The sequence below is a fragment of the Mirounga leonina genome, unplaced genomic scaffold (assembly GCF_011800145.1).
Source record: "Mirounga leonina isolate KUSES-001 unplaced genomic scaffold, KU_Mleo_1.0 Mir_174, whole genome shotgun sequence".
Lineage (NCBI taxonomy): Eukaryota > Metazoa > Chordata > Mammalia > Carnivora > Phocidae > Mirounga > Mirounga leonina.
This window is the reverse complement of record NW_023270451.1, coordinates 58514141-58538694: the sequence shown is the minus strand read 5'-3', so window position 1 is coordinate 58538694 and position 24554 is coordinate 58514141. Positions and strand designations below refer to the sequence as shown.

Sequence of the window (24554 nt, the reverse complement as noted above, 5' to 3'; positions counted from 1 at the left end):
CTCTTTCATGGCTAGAAGCAGGTCTTTGGTACACATTTAAATGCACACTGAGATTTGAGTGATACTTTTAACTATTCCTAAGAGGAATTTTTGATGAAGAATAGGTAAGAGTGCACTTAATAAAATTTTAGGAGTGATTAAAGACAGAAAGGGGCAATGTTTTTAAGGGCACTGAAAACAAACTTAAAATTTCAAAATTAACCTATGTTATGTATACAATACTCTAAGTTGGATAAACTTAGCAAGTAAAAAAATTATAATTATATTGTTGTTATTTGATATATAACCTATATTGTAATGTATATGATACTCATAGATTTAGAAAATAAAAAGATATATTTTTCTTTCCTATTTTGACCCATCCTGTTAATACAAAATGTTTTCACTTAAGGTCACTGAATCTAAGTTGGAGATACTAGACCTTTGAATCATTGGTTAGTGAGTAGCTAAATTAGGAGTCACTGCCTTAGGAAGAAGCCAGTTCAGACTGAAACACAAATGACTATTTGGTTGAAGAAGTAACTCTCCATTTTTAAAGGGTGGAGATGGTTTGGTAGTAAATTAGTTCTCTCTCTGCCCTGGGAGATTAGACAAACAATGGATCTAAGTAAGAAAATAGACTGACTCACTTGGCTACGATGCTATACCGAAGTTATAAGCAAACTAACATTAATCTCCAGAAAGGGAATCAGGTTCTGTATACTGTAAATGAGTTTTACAGTCAATTCTGAGATTTCTCACTAAATTAAAAAAAAAAAAATCAGACATCTATAGGCCTAATGGCACTCTGAACCCTGCCTTTCCTTACCTCATCATCTGCTATAGCATAGCTGAAGTCATATGCAATTTACTTCATTATTTATTAACTCTTCTTTAGGGTGGTAGTTTTTATTGCAAGAGAAATGAGGATTGTAATAACTTCCCTTTCTCTGAATTTTCTTGAGCATTTCCCAACTTCTTCTAGTAGTGAACATACTATCTTCAAAGTGAAGGGTTCATCTGAAGAACAGGTACAGATGAGGAGGGAGGAAAGTCAGACCTGTTAGCAGGAAGAGGCGTTGTACAGGGCTCATAATGGCTCATAAGTGAATAGGGGTGGAGAATAAAGGGAAATGTAATCACAGATCTGGAAGAGACAAGTCATCTGGTCCAGACTGCCTCTAGACAGGTCAGGAAGGGGTGTTTGGGTGGGCCTATTTTCACATCTGGATTTAGCTTCTCTTGAACTTTTCAGCTTTTTGCCTTTTACCAAGGCTGATTTCTTCTCTGCAAGTCATGTGGTACTTCTGCCCCAGGATGAAGTCCTTTGGAGTGGATTTAATTAGCTTTGGGGATGGTCCGTTCTTTTTCCAGAAGGTCTGTTTCAGGTTTAGGTCATTCCATTGGCCTCACCAACAACTGAAGGGCAGATGTCCTGGCCACTCAATAATTCCCTGGGCGGAGAGGAAGGGCCTCTAAGCTGATGGTCACACTCCTTGTATTTCTAACTCCCCTTAGCTGTGAGGACAGGAGGTGCTGAGGTGGGTGGAACTTGGAGTTGAGGAGTTTTTTAGGTAGTTTCAGGTCTCGTAGTCCATAAGAGCAGCATACAGCTGCCTACCTTTCCCAACATACACATACACACCCCTACATTATCTGCTGGTAGAAGTGAAATTTTGGCAACTTACGGTTCCTCTGGGGCCACTCATTTCTTCCACATGTCCCAAGTGTCTGGATTTACTGCAAGAGACTGGACAAAGTAGAGCGGAAGTGAACCGTAGCTTATTCTTCCTATCTTTCATCCAGGAAAGAGGTTTATGAGCATAAGCAAAGAGGTCAATGAGACTATTCCTTGCTGTTCGGTGCCTATCACGTCGCTCACCCCGCCTCCCACGCCGCCACCAGCGTGCGCACACATGTGAGCAGAAAAGCAACCCCCACCCACTCCTGCCCCGCGCCCTCCTCACCCCTCCCTCCCGACCGGCACAGACCGACCAGAACTTCCCTTGGGTCGCGGCCCAGCGATATGGAGCGGCCCTGGCGCACAGCCCTGCTCTTCCCGAGTCGTGGGTGGCGCGGTGCTTGTTTCCCTCCCCTCCCTTTCCGGACCCAAACAGGGATGTATCTGGGTCAGCCTGGGAGGGGCTGGACCTGCCAGGGATCGGCGGGGGGGATGGGGGTGGCGATGACAGCATCTTTCAGGTTTTTGGCGTTTCTGAGCTTGGCCCCGTCCAGCCTCTCACCGCGCTCGCGCCCAGCAAGGGCTGATGCTCCGGCTAGTCCAGGCCCTGGGAGTGGGTGGGGGGAGAGCCTGTCCTTTCTATCTGGACAGCCACCCCTCCTCACCGTGCGAACAATGCGGCGCCCACCCCCACCCTCAACACGCACACACATTCCCCATTCCCCAAGGCACGCTCCCCTGGCGGGCGGCGGGTCCCTCCACCCCAGGAAAAGAGCAATGGAACAGTTCACGGCCGCCACGAGTTCCTGGTCTTCCTTCCTTTCCGGTGATAAACGGCGGGGCTGCAAGCCAGTTGCTGCTTAAGATGCTCCACCCGTGAGCCTGAGCCTCTCTTGGCTCTGTGCGGGGGGGCCCAGATCCAGGACCCAGGGTCCTTTTACCCCCGCGAGGCGCAAAGGCGTGACCCGTGCTGGAGCACAGACCCCCGGCAGCTCCCCGCTGCCTCGGTTCCTCCCTCTGTGATCTTTTGCGCTCCACAGCGCCGGGGAGGAGCTGAGGGTGCGTAAAAACCGCATCTTCCCCAGACACTTTGGCTGAGGGTGCCTGGGTGAGGTCCGGAGGGTCATGGACTCCCGGCTCCCCACCCTGCGAGCTCTGTATATAAGCCCAGCTCCAAGGAATCAAGGCCACAGGTCTTCATTTCCCTGAGGCCTGGCCCCTCCCTCCCCAACCTTGCCCGGCTTCGCCTCGGCAGCCCCAAATCTCCACTCGCTCTTCCTCTTGGCGTTGGGAGAGAAGCGGAGCAATGAGTTGAAAATCATCTCTGGATTCTTGCATCCTGTACACAGTAATCTCCTCATCCTCTCCTTCATTTTCCCCACATTGCACGCCCGGAGACTTCTGTTTGCCGGAGGGTAGCCTCGTCTTTCCGCCACACGGGTCCTGTGGCAGGAGCCCCACTGATGCTCTCTGACCGGGCGCTTCCCGAAAGGTGCCTACTCCCTCCGCGGGTGCTCGAGGCCAAGCGGAGGTGTTCCTCCGTCCCCGCCTCACCTCATCGCCAGACATCTCTTGCCATCATTTCATCCACCCTTGTATAAAACCCGCGCCCCCCGCCCCACCCGGCGCCGCACCCCCTCCCTCGGCTGCTCCCGGCAGGCGGGGAGCTGAACGGACAGGGGCGCGCAGGACGCGCGCAGAGCTCTCGGGCTGCCCGCGCTCGCCGCGCCTGGGGAATTGGGCTGTGGGCGAGGCGGCCGGGGCTGGCCTTTATCGCTCGCCCCGCTGGTGGTTTGAAACTTTATCAGCGAGTCTCGCCACTCGCCGCAGACGCGAGCGGGGGGCGGGGGCGCGGCGAGGCGCCGGCGGCCGTGACGAGGCGCTCCCGGCGCTGAGCGCTTCTGCTCGGGGCACGCATGGCGCCCGCACACGGAGTCTGACCTGATGCGGACGCAAGGGGGTTAATATGAACGCCCCTCTCGGTGGAATCTGGCTCTGGCTCCCTCTGCTCTTGACCTGGCTCACCCCTGAGGTCAGCTCTTCATGGTGGTAAGTCCACGCTCGCGGGAGCAGGGGGATTTTGGAGATGGGAGTGGGGAACGCACTAGCCACATAGACCTTTCCCAGCGGCGCTTCTCCGCGGCCACGGCAATCGAAATTCCTGTCGGAACCCCCAGCAGCTGTGCTCTCCTGCCGCCTCAGCCTCGGCCCCTTCGCTTTTCCACAGAAGACCATTCCAGCTTTGACAACTCCAAAAAACCCCCCGGTCTCCCTCAAATGAGAGCTCGGATGTTTGGTTGATTTGGATCCAGACGAGCGACAGCAAAAGCAGCCAATTTCTTATCCCGTTGAGAGACACGCTAACCGGGTCTCTAGCTCTGTAGCACAGGCGTGTGTGTGTGTGTGTGTGTGTGTGTGTGTGTGTGTGTGTGTGAAAATTCACCTTGAAAACTACAACCCTCTCCTCCCACCTAAATACCCCACACTAAACTCCCTCAAGATAAACCGACGGGCCAATTCTGGCAGTCGAGAGCTGCACAACGCAAAGCGTATGATTTTGCATTATTTCTCGTCCTTCCACATTCCTAATGCTTCACCCCGTGGGACGGAAGGACCTCTTGCTGCCTCCAGGTAGAGATTACCACCTTAACAGGAAGATCCAGCCCCAGGGGGTTCGAAGATGCTACCCTGTTCAAAATCACAGTCCCCCCAAAGAGTAACTTTGCTGTCCTTTGTATGCTGGTCTGAGATTTATTTTGCACAGTGAAGGAGTGGCAGAATGTTGAAATATAACAGGTCTTAGAGTGGTTAAAAGTTCCAAAGGGAGATTCTCTCCCCACTCCATCTCCCTTCCTTCTGATCTTGAAAAGAGGTGGAGTTGTAAGCTCTGTAATGTCCTTGAACCTGCAAGTTTCGGAACAGATACTAAAATACTGATTCAGAAAGACCAGTTATCGTGGGCTGTTTTGGGGGGGGTTTGTTGTTGTTGTTGTTGTTTTAATAAAAGGATCTGGCAAAAGTAAGGAGTCTCAGCCAAATTAAAGGCTAGAGCAGGGAATTTTAGGAAGACCCTGGAGCTCTTCAAAGGAGCAAGGCAAAGCGTTGATGGGAAGAAGGGTTCAATTCCTTCCTAAGCCGCTTTGAACAGGAAGGCGTTTAGCCTTGACGTTGCAGACACAGGATCAAAGACTGATTTATCAGAGTGACCGTTTTTTCAATAAAATGACTATTTCTGTTTCCATGGGTGTATAAACATTATTTATTGTCCAGGCTTTTTGTCACATTGTCTCTCAGCTGTCACTTAAATATATTTTTTGGAAGTCACAGCTGTAACGATTTTATGATCATATAAAATAATGAAAATACAAGAAAAAGACATTCTCCTTGTTTGATCGCTTCAAAAGACACCTATGGCAGCTTGGGTTATATAAAAGGTACCTTTCTAAACATTTCACAACTAATAGAGAACATCTGGGTAGAGATGATGATGTAATTTTTTGTTAAAGTTTCTTTTCAAAAGTACTTTATGGAGCTATAACACGGTTTGATTCTTCCAAACATTTAGTGTCCTTAATAACAATAGAAAGAATTTTCTTTCTCCAAAGGTTCTCTATAAAAGCCAAAGAGAGCTGGAAAAATGGAAATATTTAAAGGATTCTTTGGTAAGGAAAGAAGGGCATGTCTGTGAGGATGGTGTAACATCAGATACCACCAGCAGGTGTTGATTAGACAGATACAGACAGTTTCTAAAGACACTTAAACATTGGGCCAAATAAATGGGAGCAGGCAGCTTCTAAAGGTTGACTTCCCCCAAAGCGAAGCCCAGACACACTGTGTCATGGAGATCAGAGCCTTCTCGGGGGGGGGAAAGTCTATGAAGCCTTCTTCCCCAAACCCACTGCCCCTCTCCCTTACTCCTGACCTTGACTCTTCCACCCCGGCCGGAGCATCATCAGGTGGTGGCCCTGGCTTCCTGTCCGAGACACACAGTCATTGCTCCCTTTGGGGTGGCTTCTACCAGATCATCCCCCTGCCTGCTGTGCTGCTTCTTGCGTTCCAATATCCCCCAAAGGATAAGGAATTGCTATTTGAACCACGTTCTGAGCTCTTTAGTTTCCCGGGCAACACGGCACCAGCCCTGGCCGTTCGTGGTGTTTTCACCTCTGTGTTGGTCCTTTTCAGGTACATGAGAGCTACAGGTGGCTCCTCCAGGGTGATGTGTGACAATGTGCCAGGCCTGGTGAGCCGCCAGCGACAGCTGTGCCACCGGCACCCGGATGTGATGCGGGCCATTGGCCTGGGAGTGGCCGAGTGGACAGCAGAGTGCCAGCACCAGTTCCGCCAGCACCGCTGGAATTGCAACACGCTGGACCGGGATCACAGCCTCTTTGGCAGGGTCCTGCTCCGAAGTAAGTCCCCTGCCCTCGTGGAGCTCCGTGGGGCTGTCCCCTGACTGGGTCTTCAAAGACCCTGCTCGCCTTTTCTTGCATTTTATAAGTCAGAAGCTCCTTCTGTCGCATGGCATTGTCCCTGTTTTGCAGCTGATGACTAGACAAACCAAGGAACTCGCCTCGAGTTTTGAAGGAGGCCGGGCATAGTTTAGGATGAAGTGTCTCTTTGCTCTCTGCTCTGTCTCTCCGTGTCCTGTCACAACCTTGCCAGGATCAGATTTTGTCTTCAGGAGAAAGGAGGAAGCAGTCACATGGCTCTCTTGATTTTTTTTTTTTCTTTCTGGGACTTGAACCTTCCAGAGGATTTGAGCAGATCAGGGTGGAATACTCAAATCTTTTACTGACCAAAAAGTATTTCAAAAAAACAAAACAAAACAAAACAAACTGTGTGTTTATTAAGAAGCAGAGACAAATCTCTGCTCAGCACCTTTCACCTCCCATTCAGCTACTCAGCTTTGGGTCACTCTGTGTCTAAATTCAACATTTTTTTCTCCAGTAGATTGTAAATTCTGCAAGGTAGGGACTAGCCTCTCTTCCCTGCACTCGCGTGATGCCTTCTGGGGCAGGCACCATTCACTCATTGAAGAGTTGAATGAATGGATGAACTCGTAGTGAGCACCTGTTGTTTTTCGGGCACATTTTAGGAAGAATAATATTTATGGAGGATTTGTGTGAGAACCATGAATACATAATTTTCAAACATACATGTTTGTATTGTTTCTGTTTTACTTAGAAGGAGCATTAAACACTATCTAATTACATAATGAATTTCTTAAAAGTTCTGAATACGGGAAGAAGCTGGTATACAATCAGAGCAAATTAACTGAAAATCAGATTTCATTGTCAAAAATACCCATCCCTTAACCTGGCACTGCTAGCATTCTTCAAGAAGCAGCACGGCCCATTTGCTATCGGGAAATCCAACTGAAAACACAACAGTTTATGTGTGAATCCCAGAAAGAGGAAACTACACTTGTTTTTGCCCACCGCCCCCCCCCCCCCCCATTCCTAAGAAAATCGTCCCGGCTGTACACTTGGTAATGCTTAACAGAGGGTGTTTCTATCATGTAATCATCACAGCCCTAGGGTTTTATGAGGCCAAATGCATAACTGAATGTCTCTAAAATCCCCCAAGGGCGTAGTACTCTCACTCAGTGTATCCCTAAAGTTAATTTACTGCGATATTCTGCAATTTTATTCTCTAGTTTAAGAACTATATCCTCGTGCATTCCTTTTGGAGTTTCAATATGACATCGCAAATTTTTGAAAGGTTAATAGTAAATTTCAGCTACATGGAATTTTAAGACTTCACCTAGATTAGCTCACCAGTGAATCAATTAAAGTGCTGGACCTTGTCAGAGACAGTTTACAAATATCTAACACCAGTGATCTTTGGGCATGTTATGGACAGGCTCTCAGTGTTTGAGGCTGTATGAGGACTTTCCTTTCCAAAGTACTCACAATCATTTTTCAATCGTTACAAATTAAATATCCTTCTCATTTACAAAATGTTCACCTCCTAAATTCTGTCTGCAAAAATCCGTTCAGATGTCTCCGTATTGAATAAAAACCTTTAGATCACCAATCAGAGGAAGCAGTTTTGTCCACAGAACCTAAAGATAGCATGTCCAGCAAAGCTGGGGATTCAACTGTAAAATCCTTTCATCTTGGCTGTAGGGTTGCTGAGAGGAAAGAGGTTAGAACAGGAGGAAGCGATGCTCGTTTGACTTAGTGTCCGGCCTCAGGTAAATAAGAGAGTCTAAGCTGTACTTCCTTCAGAGTTCTTTCAGATGAAGCTGAATGCTTTGCCAAAGTACTCAAAACTTAAAACACTCATGCTACACAATTTCTTTCCATTCTTCACAGAAGGCCAAATTTCTTCCTGGACATTTATATAAACTCCTGTGACTGTCGGGGATGATTCTGTGTTGGTTATGGGAGGGCTGCATTTGGCGTAACATAGTTTATCCTGGAAATAATCAAGAAATTCCAATGAAGCTATCCAAAGATTTTTACAATTAATTGCTTGGAGGGAAATTCACATCTCAAGTTGTGAAGGACTCTCTTTTGGAAACCTAAATGTCCTTATAGATGAATAGGAAAGGCAAAGGCCAACACCACTGATGGGGAGAACATAAGAGTTACTAACATATCCCATGGTCGTAGAGAAAAGGAGAACATTTACTTGCCTCTTTTGCTTCAGAGAGCTAGAGAAAGACAATACAATTTCTGGAAACATTTGCAATTCATTCATTCCACAGACTGTCACCAGCCATAGGCAGAGAGACTTAAAAGACCAAACTAATAAACCCAAAAACATTCCTGCAAGAATACACCTCCAGAATTCTAGAATAAGCCTTAAAAAACAAAAAGGTGAGTAGGTCTCATCCTTGTAAATGTATCAAAAGAAAAAAAAAAAAAGCAAGCATTTAAAGAGAGAGCTGAATGACCCATAACTTTCCAGAATGTGGAGCTTCTAGTGTTTTGCCCTCCCAGGTAACCATCCCCTGCCCCAGAAAAAAATGATGACTATGCACTCGATAGACATTTCTTGACTTATCTCAACCCCCCAATTTTTTTTTTTTAATATTTTGTTTATTTATTTGTCAGGGAGAGAGAGAGAACATGCACAAGCAGGGGGAGCGGCAGGCAGAGGGAGAAGCAGGCTCCCCGCTGAGCAAGTGCCCAGTGTAAGACTCGATCCCAGGACCCTGGGATCGTGACCTGAGCCGAAGGCAGACGCTCAACTGACTGAACCACCCAGGTGTCCCTCTCAACCCCCAAATTAGTGAAACTTCAACCACATCAGGAAGTTAAGTACCACCGTTTAGATTTGGATTTTGTTTCATATTGTGATGGCTTTAAAAAGAATCCGTTTTTCTAAGAGGCCCAAGATCAAAATTTGTTTTGTTACAAAGCCAACTCTTGAAATGTGCTACTATTTCACACATAGCATTTTAGTGATTCATCTAAGACACTTAACTGAAAACATCTTAAGGCCGTATCTACATGATACCAAAACATCTGGAGGTAAAATGAAAAGTCAGTCAATGTGCTAAGTTTTGTATTTAAATATATAGACATCTAGGTATTTAGTAATGTGTTTGAATAATAAATGACAAATATTTAGAAAGGTGATATTTTTGCTTTGGAAATTACTTCAGAAGCACAGTACATTTTCAGGGACTTTTCTTCCTTCTTTCAGCCAACAAATCAATATAACTGTTTGCAAGTTATGCTAGGATGGATTCACCTAGGCAATTTACTCCTCTACTGCTTTCAAAATACTGTCTGGTCACTGGCATTGTATTATCCACATCTTCCATACCTTTCCCCTAAAAGACCACCTCATAAAATTGCTCTTCTGTCTCCTTAAGAAATAAGACTAGTGCTAAATACAGTAAGCCTTTGGAAGCTCTCCCCTCCGTGGCATCTCCAAATGTAGGCACTACACTCCAAATACAATACCAGGCGTTAGCAGACCAAGGGGTAACTATGGACAAGGCATTTTCCTAAACTATAAAATGGGTGTAATAAAAATTTTATCTGAAAGCCATTACCTGAGGTTAAGCTACATTAGTATCTATTAATCACCTTCTTTTTTTTTAAATTTTTTTATTGTTATGTTAATCCCCATACATTACATCATTAGTTTTTGACGTAGTGTTCCACGATTCATTGTTTGTGCATAACACCCAGTGCTCCATGCAGAACGTGCCCTCTTTAATACCCATCACCAGGCTAACCCATCCCCCACCCTCCCCTCTTTTACAAAACATCTCAATTCACTTAGAAAATCTATGATCCTTGTAATATAACCTGGGACTCTTTAAAAGAGCTCTATGACCATCCCATTTCTCCCTGGAGAGTGCTACCTGCTACCTATGGCAAATATTCATATAATTGATTTTACCTAAATACAGGGCATGATGGATTCCTTTTTTGATGGTTAGAGGTTTCAGGGGAGATATTTTTTGAAGGCTGAGGTAAGTGCCATTTAATATGGTGTAGATGTGTTTTCCTGGTTTTTAATAATGAGACTAGCAGAGCAAATATTGCAAGGGACATATGATAAATCCTAGCACTGAATGGCAAACGGAAACACGCCAGGCTTCAAGGCGAGAAGGTGGTTTGTTCTCCCAGCTGTGTGGTTCAAAAAGTCACACTTGTCTTGACAGATTGAATCACTGAATGGCCCTCCATTTTCTGCCTTGCATTGGCATTAGGTTGTTGAGCTTCTATTTTGATTGTTAATATATTTGCTGCGGCGCCCATTAATAAAAGGGCATGCTAATAACAATGAAATACAGCTCCACTTGAAAAATGAGGTGCACACGGACCCTAAAGAGCCTTATATCTGTCACTATACCATAACACCGTGTTATGAGTTACTACAGATTATTAAAATAATTTAATGTAGTTATTGCACTGAAATATGTACCTTTCAGCCTGTAAGGGAAAGTAGCTTGTGCTCTAATAAAGAACAATTCTAAGAAAGCACCCCAAAGGATTCTTGCCCAAGTCTAATTATAGGCGGTAAATTTGTTTCCTTCCAGAAAAACCAAAGAAAAGCTTTTCACTGTCTTTTACCCAATACCAGTGATTAGTGCAGGTGTTCCAGAAGAAAGTAAATTCACCTTAATAGTCAGACGTAGTATGTAACTCAAGGATATTGCATATTGCCTTCAACAATCTCTCAATTACTTGTGAAAGTTGATGCTGAGCCAGAGCTCCCCGGGCTGAAGGCACAGAGCTGGTTACTGCCTGAGTTCTCCTCCCAGCCTCAGCCCCTGGGGGGTCTTTGTTTTTTGTTTTTTAAAGATTTTATTTATTTGACAGAGAGGGACATAGCGAGAGAGGTAACACAAGCAGAGGGAGTGGGTGAGGGAGAAGCAGGCTTCCCGCAGAGCAGGGAGTCCTATGTGGGGCTTGATCCCAGGACCCTGGGATCGTGACATGAGCCGAAGGCAGCCGCTTAAACTGAGCCCCCCAGGCGCCGCTCTAGGGGGTCTTTGAATTCAGGCTTTGGGCCTCGGCTGTTTATGTGACAGGTGTCCTCCCCGAGGCCTGCAAGCTTGGAAGGGGCTTTCAAGGAGAGCTGCCGTAGCACGAATCCCAAACGGTGTTGTGGCGTGACAGACTCCATTACAGACGGAAGGAAGGCCTCCGAGGCCACGCTCCGCTCCTCCAGGACAGGAGGCAAACTGAAGCCAGGAGGGGGGCGAGACAGGCTTTTGCTCCGTTTTCCTTTATATGCTTAGCTGACGTGAAGGATGGTTGTCACACAGATGCCTAATCTGACAAAATCTTTTATGACATGGACACAATTCCTATTCAAAAGCGAGCCCTGGCTCTAGAAGAGAACCCTTCAAGAACACCAGAACCTTCCTGCCCTGTGGCGAAGTCCGCCAGAGGCAGAGCGGGTGGGCCACAGCCACAGAGTGAACGCTGTTCACAACCAGCAATTCCAGACCACGTTTAAGAAAAGCATTTCTGTTGCAGGTAGTCGGGAATCTGCCTTTGTTTACGCCGTCTCCTCAGCTGGAGTTGTGTTTGCCATCACCAGGGCCTGTAGCCAAGGAGAACTAAAATCCTGTTCCTGTGATCCAAAGAAGAAGGGAACCGCCAAGGACAGCAAGGGCAGTTTCGACTGGGGTGGCTGCAGTGATAACATTGACTACGGGATCAAGTTTGCCCGAGCCTTTGTGGATGCCAAGGAAAGGAAGGGAAAGGACGCCAGAGCCCTGATGAACCTTCACAACAACAGAGCCGGCAGGAAGGTATGGATGGCTGTGGCGCTCGTTTTATAGACTGCATGGCTTGGTCAATCACTTAAGCCAAGCTTATCTTAAGCTTTCCTAGAGCGGATAAAATGCTATACAGTCCCAACTGCCCAGTGCCCAGCCCACCGCCCACCCCTCCCCCACCCCCCTTTAGAGTCTTTCGATTCTAAAGAATACCATGGACTGGGTTGATATGTCTCCACCCGCACTCCACCTTCCTTCCCACAGCTGAGCTGGAGTCCACCCACTGCTTTTGGCATTGTGTAGAGTCAAGTGTTTTATGGTCCCTCTGGATACTGTATCATCTAGACAGAAGATATCATCTGTGGGTGAGGGTAGGGCTTCATCCCATGTACCAGTGGGACACTGAATGCTTGTATCTGAGGGGATCAGGACCCGAGCGTCTTCTCTCAAACTCATCAGGAAAGCAACCCACCAGGCACGGCTTGTTGACTTTTAGATTTAGAGATGCTCTTTTTAGAACCCGACCCAACTCTCACGCATAAAAGCCCCACCTTGTGGTTTCTGGGACTGGATGAGTAAGTGGACAAAGGGAGGACATGTCCCAGAGGGGTGCTCTGGCCCCTTATCCACTAGTCCTAACTTCCTGGGCTGTGGGTACCCAGTCATTATTCACCTCCTCGCCCCCATTTGTTGGATGAGGCAACAGGCCCTAAGGTGCTCAAGGTCACGGGGAGAGTCAGTAGAAAAGTCAGTATTAGCATTCAGTTTCAGCTCCTGGCCCAGGGGTGCTTTGGCCCAGGATTAAACCATTTCAGAGCTAGTATTCAGATGTGTTGATGTGCCATTTCTTTCTGCATGGTGACAGGACCAGAATAACTAGAGAATCTGGATGCTGCACATTATCTCTTTGTGTAAAAAAACATTAACTGGCTAATCAAATATTTGGTCAGAACCATTCTAGAATAATCGAATTGCCAATGAGAAGAGATAACCATAATTTCTCTTTTATCAACACGAAACACAAATGTGCTTGACATTAATATATAAAGAAAGATCAGCATAAAATTGAAAGGTCCCCAGGAGGGCTTTAATAGAAAAAAGAATTGAAAAGAATGCAGAGCTGTTTGGATGAAAACCCTTTTACTAGGCTCATGGAAAGAACAAATCTCATTTAAAGGAAATTGGAAGGAAAGTCTTGCTTAACACATGGGATAAAATGAGTGTGACCTGAGCTGTTTACAAATAGTACCTTTCTTGAACTTTAAAAATCAACATTCCTTATTTTCATGAATTTATGAACCTACAGTGACTACTGCCAAGAATATAGACTATGGTTGTGTAATCCTACAACTATTGGTAATTACTGTTTGTGCAATGGTTTAGATTAAAAGAAACTTACATTGACCTTTGTTTTGACATTGATACCACATGTATAAGTTATAAAGTGTGGTGTCTCTGATAGGAGCGTGCTGCTTAATTATTCAAGCAGGGTGTGTAGTTAGATCTAGAAGACTATTTGTAAAGGTAAAGGCATATGGTCCTACATTGTAACCAAAAGAATGTCGATTTATCAAAAGAAATGTTACTTTTGCTTAATAGGCCATTAGGTTTTGAATGTTTCACCTCTTCAAGACAATAGAGCTTAGCTATCATATTGAAGGCCCTGATTTAACATGACTTTTAATACAAATCACATGGTTCTTCACTGTGTAGAGGTGAGCGGCCGTCAGGCCTCAGATATTCTCCTGCCTAGTCTGCAAAACTTAGGAGGCTACTTTTGATTGGAATCAAAGTGCACACACTGACTTTTTAAAATGTGGCTTTAATTAATGGTGGGTGGGCAGACTTTTTCAAGGAGATGCATGATGTCAGTGAATATGAACTTTAATGAGAGTAAATGTATTGAGATAAACATGCATCTCTAATTCTCTTCTTACGGTCATTAGACCCCCAGTCTCTGCTCCCCCTTCTTACCAGCAGAAGGTCTGTGGAATCAAAATGAGAACAGGCTGGGCTTGTGTTTGAAGGCAGGCCTCCTGAGCTAAGCCTCCAACTGACCTGGCTCTAGAAAGCCCCAGCCTCCCACAGCGGAGAGCACTGTCCATTCCTTCTTATTTTCTTCTTCATGCTTTTCAGTGTTTCCCAGATTGTCCAATACGAACATCCTCTACTTTTTAAAACGCGGGTCAGGGGACCGTTTTATTTAAAAGAAAAAAACACCGATTCCGAGATTATGTTTAGTCAACACTACAAAGCAAATTCAACACTGCCATTCACAATGGACCTTCATTTCCCCCTAATATTTGAACAGTTTAATTCATTTATTATAGCAGCTGGTTAGAGCACCCTCATGTGTCTCTGTACTGTAATATCATTTCAGATCCTCTGTGCTGTTACATCTTTTTATTTTAATCACAGCCTCAGAATTTGTAATAGCTTTTTTCCTTCATGTATACTTGAAAATTCATCCTTGATTGAGTCTAATTTTCCACCTCCAAATCAGATTGTTAAGGTCTAAAAAGATAAATCTACCTTCTTCAAAACCAGCATTCTATCCAGAAAGAAATTCCAGTTTCTCTCAACAGTTCCCTTTAAGTCTAAAGATTCCATGCCATGAAAACTTCTCAATGATTTTTTAAGATATACAAATTACAAGACAAAGTTACTTGGTAGATATCCACCATTTGTACCCTTTCATAAGCTTGAAAATGGCTTTAACATTAGTCTACTCTTTAGAAATAGTCACAAGTAATCACAACTCGTTGAAATAGTCACAGCTTCTTTGGCCTTTTCTAAGAGAGTCTTTTCTAAGAGAATCAAAATAATCTGTGATCCAACCAAATACTGCCCTCCAGTCACTGGAAAGGTACATGATAAGAATTCCACAAAAACTCTTTCCCCCGAAGTTCTCTTACTGTAGCGAAAATACAAAGAATATGGAATTTAAAATCAGACCCACCTTAGTTTTAATCTTGCAATACCAGTGGCTTTGCTCACCGAAATTCCGTTTTTCTCCTGTGTAAAGGGTATTCCGTGGTGCTGTGGGAAGACAAGAATAAGGCAAATAGCACAGAACCTGACATGCAATGGTGCTCAATAAAAGTTCCTTCCTTTCTCTTTAGTGAAGTGAAGGTCATCCGTGACTTTAGCAATAGATCTAGACACAAACCCAGTGGGACCTATTACTTAGGATTCAGTCCGATTGCTCCAGGTATCCATAGACTCATCTTCGGTACAGTTAAACACACTAATTAATAGGCATGTAATATTTTCTAGTCTACAAAATCCTATCCAACGTTTTGTAATTTGATCTTCCAAGAAACCCTGTAGGATATAAACCAGCATGAGTATTCCTACTTTTCGGCCGGCAAGCCACGGACTGGGCAGACTGGGCTGGATGCAGTGACTAAAGAGTCACACAGTTGTGACGTGCTGGGCTTGGGGCTCAAGCCAGGCAGTGCTCACCCTTCTGTGCTCGTGGACCTTCCATGGGGTCTCTGTTGAGCATTTCTGAGGAAAACACAGTGTTTCTGTATTTTACAAAAAGCAGCAGTTGCCCTTGGAAGGTAGTTTAATGATGACCTTTTTCCCTTGGTGTAGGGTTTGTTTGTTTTTTTTAAGATTTTATTTATTTTTTTGAGAGAGAGAGATAGCGAGAGCGGGAACACAGGCAGGGGGAGTGGGAGAGGGTTAGTAAGGGAGCCCAATGCGGGGGTCGATCCCAGGACCCTGAGATCATGACCTGAGCCCAAGGCAGACGCTTAACCGAATGAGCCACCCGGACGGCCCCCCTTGAGGTAGGTCTTTCTTTCACAAGCACCCTACAACGAATTTGTAGGACTTTTTAACAACAGGGGGACCGTTCTTTTAAAAGCCAAAACATAACGGCTAGTCACTGTGAGCATTCCTGAAGCAACTTGGCCTTACTGGGTGGATTCAGAAAGTTCCAACTAATGGCGTGCTGCCACTCTGAGAGTCCTGCGCGCCATGGGACTAAATCTAGGTTGACAGATAATTAAAGCCTTGCCCTGGGAAAGGCACGGTTTGGGGCAATAAAGCCGTAGGTGGGAAAGCATAAGACAAAGAGGCTCCTGCCCACGAGAAACTTTTGACGTGTCCGTCAGGGGACGAGTGAGACACCATCGCCAGGCCAGCTCCAGGCTGCGGGTATTAACAGAGAAACCAGCCACAGGGCCAGTCAGCCGAGGAGAGAAAAGTTGCGTCCCAACAAAACTGGGTGTTGGAGCTGGAGATAAAGATTTCCCATGATTGAGATAGGGAAAATTCTTTCCAGGAAGAAGAAACTGCAAGGCCAAGAAAGATACTGGAGCAGAAAGAACATCAAAGTTGAGGAATGAGGAGGGCTCTAGGGTGGAGTTCATAACTGAGACTTAATAGGGGCTGAGGCTGCAAAGTGGAATCTGCCAGATATCAGCCTCGAATGCCGTGCAGAGAGATTTGGATGTCGCTGGGAAACAACAGGAAGGCACTGAGCAATGCGGGAGAAATGAAATATTTAAGTTCCGCTCTTATGCATTCTTAATTCCTCTGGAGTCCCCTTTGAAAGAGTGATAGATTTCAAAGTTCGGATGTTCTACAATGTGTTTGAATTAATGCCTTAAATAGAGTAGGAAAATTGTAAGAAATGTTTACTTCCCTGAATTTTATTTTCAGCCTTAAATATACATATAAGGGCTGATGTAGATATTAGGCTTTCTGATGTATACTAACAAAAAATTAGCATATGGCAACTGTGTTGCAATTTATATTTTTAACATAATGTTTACATTATTATTGGCTACTTTATTCATTAGGGGTTCTTTTTTTTTTTTTTTTAAGATTTTATTTATTTATTTGACAGAGAGAGACACAGCGAGAGAGAGAACACAAGCAGGGGGAGTGGGAGAGGGAGAAGCAGGCTCCCAGCTGAGCAGGGAGCCCGATGCGGGGCTTGATCCCAGGACCCTGGGATCATGACTTGAGCCGAAGGCAGACGCTTAACGACTGAGCCACCCAGGCGCCCTCATTAGGGGTTCTTAGCTAGTGAAGGCCTCTTGACCGAGGCAGTACGGAGGCTGGGGCTCTACAATCAGAATATTGGCTCTAAAACCTGAGCGTGACTTTAGACAGGTTACCCAAAGAGGATTTCCACATCAAATAAAATGTATACACTGGGGCGCCTGGGTGGCTCAGTTGGTTAAGCGACTGCTTTCGGCTCAGGTCATGATCCTGGAGTCCCGGGATCGAGTCCCGCATCGGGCTCCCTGCTCGGCAGGGAGTCTCCTTCTCCCTCTGACCCTCCCCCGTCTCATGCTCTCTCTCTCTCATTCTCTCTCTCAAATAAATAAATAAAATCTTTAAAAAAAATGTATACACTGGGTTTTAAGCAGGACTAAAAGGCAGGTACCATTACTGTCCATATTTTGCCTATGAAGAGACTAAGGTCTAAGAGGGTGGCTGGAATTAGCAAACAAATTGAATTGACTTGCTAGCTGAAATTATCTGAAATTCAGACTTAACTTGGCTTCCCATATTTTATATGGGAGAAGTTTGCAGGGTCAAGGGATTCAGAGTTTCTAGTTCCACGTGCTGCCCAAACCAGGGCCACTCAAGGCCAGTGCCATGGAGCACTGGGGCCTGCCCCTGAGCTTGGCCCACTGGGGCACTGGGATAAAGAAGATACTTCTGTCTATAGGAAACATGTCCAAAGTCCAACAAAAATGGATATTGTCCAAGACATAAGCACAGACTTATTACAGGCGAGTAATCTTGGGCCTAATAAAAACTTCCAAGATGCCCCTTAAGATAATTATTAATGGTTCTGAACCAAGAGAACTGGGCATGATTAAAAAGAAATCACATTCTCAAAAAGTAAGGAATATCGATAGAAAATGATAAAATCAAACTGAATTACAGAGCCAGATTGCTTTAACCTCCTATTCGTCTAAACCCTCCTTTAAATAATGTGGAGTATCCTTATGAGGCACAAATCTCACTTCATAGGTATTTGCTTTCTAATTGGTCTCCTTAGTTTGTAGAATTAAATGCATTTTGAAAAGGTAGATCAGTTCTGCCAACCTCACCCATGTCTTGTACCTAAACAGAGTATGTGCTTGATACTATAGATCTTTATAGAGCATATGAATCAAAAATTAACCAGAATCAAAGTCCCAAAGCAGAGAATAATTTTTAACAAAATTGTTACAGTTCCATGTAAAGTTCTATTATTCATAGAAAATGTTTTTAGACTGGCCTCGTTAGTCAATAAGAATTATTATATATATGGCTAGTCAACGGTAATGTTCTTGAATTCCACAAATATAAATTCCACACCTTATATTTCCTAGCTAAGCCCACCCTGTGGCGGGTCTGATTTTAAATTCCAAAAACAGCAGTCACTGTTTTTGAAGAATGACCGTGCTCAAGACAATACGCAAATCAACTGCCCAGGTGGTTAATAGATGTCCCTGTTTTCCTCGTTCCAGACCTTGTATGTTTGAAAGATAGAAATTGATTTGATTTTCAGTAACTCTTTTCTTAGAGATGTGGACCTGTCAAAAGGATTTAATAAGATACCCTGGGGTAGCTTGGGTGCCATTATCAGCAAAGCTGACTTAAGAAACCAAAATTTTGTTCTCCTTGGGAGAAGTCTTTCTAACTGGCAAATAATTCTTTGTAGACTATAATTAGATATGCCAATGCTACATGTAAAAACTTTCATAAAACTCACTGAACCCAGAGAACATGAACCCCTGGGGAAGGTAGAGTGGCAAACCCCAGTATGGCAAATGCTGGTAGAGTGATTTGAGGTGTAGACTTGCTGCCAGTCATGTTTGGGTTACATCCTGCCTCAGCCATACTGCCTATGAGACCTAGGGCAAGATCCTCGGCTTCTAGGTATCTCAATGTCCTCATCTGTGAAATGGGGATAAAAATATGATATATTTTATATGTTTGTGTGGCTTATATAAGACAGTGAATATGAAGGGCTTGGGTGGGTTAATAAGTAGTGAGTATAAAGTGTTTAGTGTGGTTTGACATATGGTAAGACCCTAATGAATGTTACGCTTCATTATTATGCTCTGACAGTAAGTTGGGCAGATAAATATAGAGTTGTTCTAGTCTGCTCAATGCATGTATTACCTTCTTCTAGAGCTTTTTTTTCTTTTTAAACCTTCAGACTATTGTCTCTTTGGTATAGAAGGCTAATATGTAGAAGTTTCTTAAATCCTAAGTCTAGAAAATAGCCTCTGAAAACCAATGGCTTAAAATGCTCAAAATTAGAGATTTAAGGGCCACATAAAGAATCTGCTAAGTACAATTTTAGCACTGAAGCAATTATGAGCCTATCGAAGATTTTTTGAGAGAAGTTATCTGGCAAGCTAAAAATGATTTCCATGAGACTGAATACCAAAAGGGTACTGCTGTCCTTAGGAGTCATATTTATTTATTTTTTAAGTAGTCATGTCAAATGAGCAAGTAATTTACTCACTGGATGCCACAGAATAAAAATGAGAGGGGATTAAGTGAACGGCAAGGGGCGAAGGGTTGATGCTGACCGTGCTGGCCAGTTTGGTGATATGAAAAGCCACAGACGCCATGAGAATGTGAGAGGGGAGGTAAGGAAGGCTAGAAATGGAATCTTGACAGCAACCTTGAAGGAGCAGCCATTAAGAATCAAAGAAGGAAACAGAAGAGACCCTTTAGGAAAGATCTGAGACAAAAGAGAAAACAGGACCTGTGTCATGGACCTGTTTTTGGAAGAAGCTTTCAACATCACACACTGAAGAGAGACAGCAAGTTGCTATCATCAAATCCTTCTAGTGTTCTTTCTTCCTGCTGTAAAACAAGACTTGCCCAAACACAAGTGAATTGAGCAGTGCAGAAGTATCATTGGAAGATGGGGAAGTTACCCCCCACCCCACCCCACCCTCCACCCCACGGTTCTCATCCCCTTCCAGACATTTGAGTGCAAACAGATCCAAGGCTGTGGACAAGACATACAGCATTTCACATCTTCCTCCCAAAACCTCATTAAAATTATAGCAATGGGATAAAAAATAGTTTAAATCAACCATAAGGAGAATGGTCAAAGAAATGAGAGAGCCCAACAAATTTCTGGGAAGTGGGAAGTAAATGAAGAAATTGTAACCGATAAAGGATGAAGAAGCCACAGTCTAGGAGAGTAAAAGCAGAGTGGGGATGGGGAAGGAGAGTAAAAGCAGATGTGGGGATGGGGAAGGACAATAGCTAAAGTGGGAACCAAGATGCTCAATTGGAGCATCATTGGAGAGAAGCATAGGCCTGAAAACTGGGACCAACTTAAAAACCCATAGATGGAATAATGAACCTCATCCACTCCCCTCCCCTCCCCCCATGAGCAGAACTCCTCAAAGTCTAGCATAACCTCCCAGGCTTTCTGGAGTTAGTCTCCAACATAATAGCCAATGTCCTACCTACTCACCAGAAAGCAAACCTCTCTGGCCCATAAGCCCCACCCATATAACCTACATTCCTAAATACCTTTTTGTGACTTCATTCTTAAATATGAAGAGACTGTCCAAGAATTACCATATATTTGATTAAATTCATCAGCAAGAGAGGAAAAGACCAAAAATTGTAGGAAAAAAATGACCCCAAGAAGAAAAAACAATAACACAGGGATGAGAAGAGAATTTTTTAAAAGCCTTATTAGTCTCCTCATAGATATTTCAGATGTTAACATCCATAAACTATAAGAATGGATGCTTTGAAAAAGTGACAGCTAGAGAGTAGGAAAGAACTTGGAAGAGAAAGCCAAAGAAACCTCCCAGAAAGCATAACGAGAAGCCCAGGAAAACAGTATGGAGATTCCTCAGGAAACTAAGAATAGATCTATCTATCATATGATCCAGCTATTTCATGTATGAGTATTTACCTGAAGAATACTAAAAGACTAATTTGAAAAGTTTCTCCACCCCATGTTCACTGCAGTATTATTTACAATAGCCAAGATCCAGAAGCAGCTGAAGTGACCACCAGTGGATGAATGGAGAAATAGTATGTGGTATATATAAACAGTGGAATACTACTCAGCCATAAAGAATGAAATCTTGCCATTTGTGACAGCACAGATCTTAAGGGTACTATGCAAAGTGAAATAAGTCAGATTGAGAAAGACAAATGCCGTATGATTTCATTCATATGTGGAATCTAAAAAAACAAAATGAACAAGCAAAGCAATACAAAAATAAACTCCTAGAGAACAGGTTGATGGTTACCAGAGGGGAAAGGGGTGAAGCAGTGGGTGAAACGGGTAAAGGGGGTCCATTGTAGGATGGATGGTAACTAGACTTTTGGTGGTGATCACTTTGTAATGTATAGAGACGCCAAGTTATAATGTACATCTGGAACTTGTACAATGTTATATACCAAGTTTGCTTCAAAAATAAATAAAAGGAAAAAAGAAAAAGAAAAAAGCAGCCCAAAAGACAAGTGGAATTTAAGGAGATCCATAAACAATACCCATCTTTCCCTCTTGAATTTGAAACCAACTGAAAAGTGGATAAAGGAGATAGATGGCTAGAATAAAAATGTCTGTTGCTCTGCTGAAAAAAAGCTGCACTGGAGGATGTAGCCTTCGAAACCTCGAAGCACTTCCTAGCACTCCACCCCTGAACTGGTCAGACTTACTCACCCTGTCACAGGCTGTATGTTAGAGCCCCTGCAGGGAGCCCCTTGCTGGAGGGAAGGAACTGATCATAACTCATCTTCTCCACAGGTTGGCAAATGCCCAACAAGAAGGAACCCAGGCACACAAGTCCTGTCCTTCCTCTAAACTCACCAGTTGGACAGTCATTTCTCCTCCCCTGGAGAGAAATGAGTAAGGGAATGGTGAGATCCAGGAGTGTTACTTTAATGGAATTTCTTCCTCAAGAAAACAGAAAGAAAGTATTAAAAATATAAGAGGGAAAATATAAAAGACATAAAGGATCAATTGAGAAGGCTCAGCGACTGACTAATTAGAATGCCATGAAGAAACTAAAAAAATTGACAGGAGAAAAATATTAAGAGAATGTCTCTATGCTGAAGGAGTTTCCAGATTGAAGGAGCCCACTGAGAGCTGAGCAGGATTAATTTTTTTTTTCCTTAAAATCCTAAGTATCATGCTGATATTCCAGAACACCCAGGATAAAGGAAAGTTTCTGGAGACTTCCATGTAGAAAAAAATACAAAGTGAAATGAAAACAAAAGCCAAAGAATCAGCCAGACATCAGACTTCCCCTCTGAACCTATGGAGCCAAAGCCTATGGAGCAACACCTTCAGTTTTGAGGAAAAATTGTTTTCAACCCAGAATTCTATACCCAGCCGAACTATTAGTCAAGTATGAAGGCTTAATAAAGACATTTTAGATGCATAAGAATTCAGACAACGTATCCCCCGTGCACCTTGAAGGAGTTAAGAAGTTGCTGCAAAGAGAAAGAATAAACCAAAAAAGAGCAAACATGGCATCTAGCAGAGTAGTATGTCCAAACTGGGAGGGCATGATGTTGGCTCTCAGCTGTGTAGGCAGTCCAAGTTGGAAGAAAGTGGAGGATCATGGAGGCTCCAGACAGATGGAAGGATGGTGAGGGTGCAAAAGATCAGGTTATAGTAAATGCCTTTGGTAGCAAGGAAAATGGGAAAACCCCAGACTTCATTCCAATAACATTCTTCTTTGGCACAGAGGCTGTGATGCTGGATCAGAGGTTATGAGCTGCAGTCCTGCCATGGGCCTTGCTTGCACAGTTAACACGACTACCTCCATATTGATTGTTTTCAATTTTTAGAGCCAATGTCTAGACACACTATGGGAGACACCTATAGTCACAGAATAGGACTTGCATGCCTCATCTTTGTCCCTATAAAAGGACAAGTGCTGCTGATGGAGACTGGGAAGCAGAAGGGGAGGAGGAAAGAGGGACTACAATGTCTTCATATGAGACAGCACCCAAGACTTTTGGAACAAGAATCAACTTTGGGCCTTGACATTGCCTACATCCCCAGAATTGTTGAGAGGCGGGGCGAGGAAAGTAAGGGCCGGGATAAATTCTCAACCTCTGTAAGAAGTCTCTTAGGAAATGCCCTCTGTAGATTAGTAGGTCAACAGTGACACACAGGGTTGCCACCTTCGATTGTTCTAACCTGGCGCTGCACCCTCCAGAGGGCTCCACTCACCTCGTGGTTACTGCAGATTGGTTTAATTATGACAATTTTCTGGCAGATGTGCCTTGGGATGCCTTTCCCTATTCGTCCCAAAGTCAGGGGTCCGCTAGCAGAGAACCATTCGTACAAGCATTTAGGTAACCACCAGAAAGGCTACAAGCAGAATTCCTTTTGAGTGGCCACGTCTGGGGTTGTGCAGTGCAGTTGGAAGAAGGGGGAGAGAGGAGGAGGGTACAACAGAAGGTTTCAGCTTTTCACACTGATCCTGCCTGTCCTATCTGATCTTTTTAAACCAGGGGCACATTTCTTTAATTAAAAATTCTGGAAGTAATTGTGAAAAACAAACACAAAAAGCCCAGACTGTCTGGCAGCCCCTGGGATGCCCCCAGGTCCTTGGCTTGGCTCACCCCTTCCTTTGCCCGCAGGTAAGCCTGCGGCTGCTACCCTCCAGCAGCCTGCATGGGAAGCCCAGCAGCCCCTCCCCCCTCTCCTCCCGGGACCCCCCGGGGCGCATCCCCCTGTGCAGTCCCCTCCACTGCAGCTGGGTCCTCGAAAAGCACTTGGCTTTTACTCCATCCCCTCTTTGAGTCCCTCCAAAACAGCATGAGCACAAATTGTTGCTTGTAGCCATTTCTTCCTGGATACGAGGATGTTTCAGAGACATAGGGTAGGACACAAATTCTAATCAATAATCAGCTACCCCAGTTCCTAGAAATGTAATGCGCTGTCTGCCACGGGAGCATCTCACCTGCTCCGCCCCCCGCTGGGCTGGGACTCCCGGGGCGGGGTGGGGTGCAGCCGCTTCTTTCCTCCTGCAGGGCACTCCCGGCTTTGGACGCCATTCGGGATTTGGGATCCTCTGCCTGGCTGCCTATTAGAGGCACCTGAGACCCGTCGTAGCCTCGAGGCCAGGCCCACCCCCAGCCTAGGTTCTGATCTACTCTGCCGAGGGAGAGGCTGGCCTGGGTGCCGGAAGCCGTCCCCAGGTGATTTTAATGTGTGGCCAGAATGAGAATCACTGTTCTGCTCTGTCCAGATGCCAGGGAACAATCCCCAGATTCCTGTAGTTTTACTCTGTTCGATACAGAGCTTGACCCCCCTTTTTTTTAGTGAAAGTATAATTAACATACAATGTTCTATTAGCTTCAGGTGTACAACATATCGATGCGACAATGCAATACGTTACTCAGAGCTCACCACAGAAGTGCAGTCAGCCATACAACGTTATTAGTGTTACTGAGTATACTCCCTACGCCGTGCTTTTGTCTCGTACTTTTGACTTCTAACTGGAAGTTTGTACCTCTTAATCCCCTTTACCTATCAAAGGGTTTGACTCTGTTTTGCCCTCTCTTTCGAGACCATGCAACCCCTCAGACTGCAGCCAGATTGTAGAAGAGCATGCTTTCCCTTCTTTCTCTGGGTCTATACCCATACGCAGGCCTTTAAAAAGTGGACCATACTGCATATATTGTTCTGCAATTTGTTTTTGTTACTTGGCTTCCTTTCATTCT

The 24554-nt window shown here is 44.5% G+C and overlaps 1 protein-coding gene across 1 annotated transcript in view; it reads left to right on the top strand.

Annotated features, from left to right (window-relative positions):
- Positions 1-3492: 3492 nt before the first annotated feature.
- Positions 3493-24554, top strand: part of WNT2 (Wnt family member 2) — a 46805-nt gene continuing 25743 nt past the window's right edge. Inside the window, exons 1-3 of the mRNA XM_035020987.1 lie at positions 3493-3709; positions 5843-6069; positions 11614-11891. Coding sequence (XP_034876878.1) covers positions 3627-3709; positions 5843-6069; positions 11614-11891 — 588 coding nt within the window. The 5' untranslated portion in view covers positions 3493-3626. The remainder of the gene's footprint in view (positions 3710-5842; positions 6070-11613; positions 11892-24554) is intronic.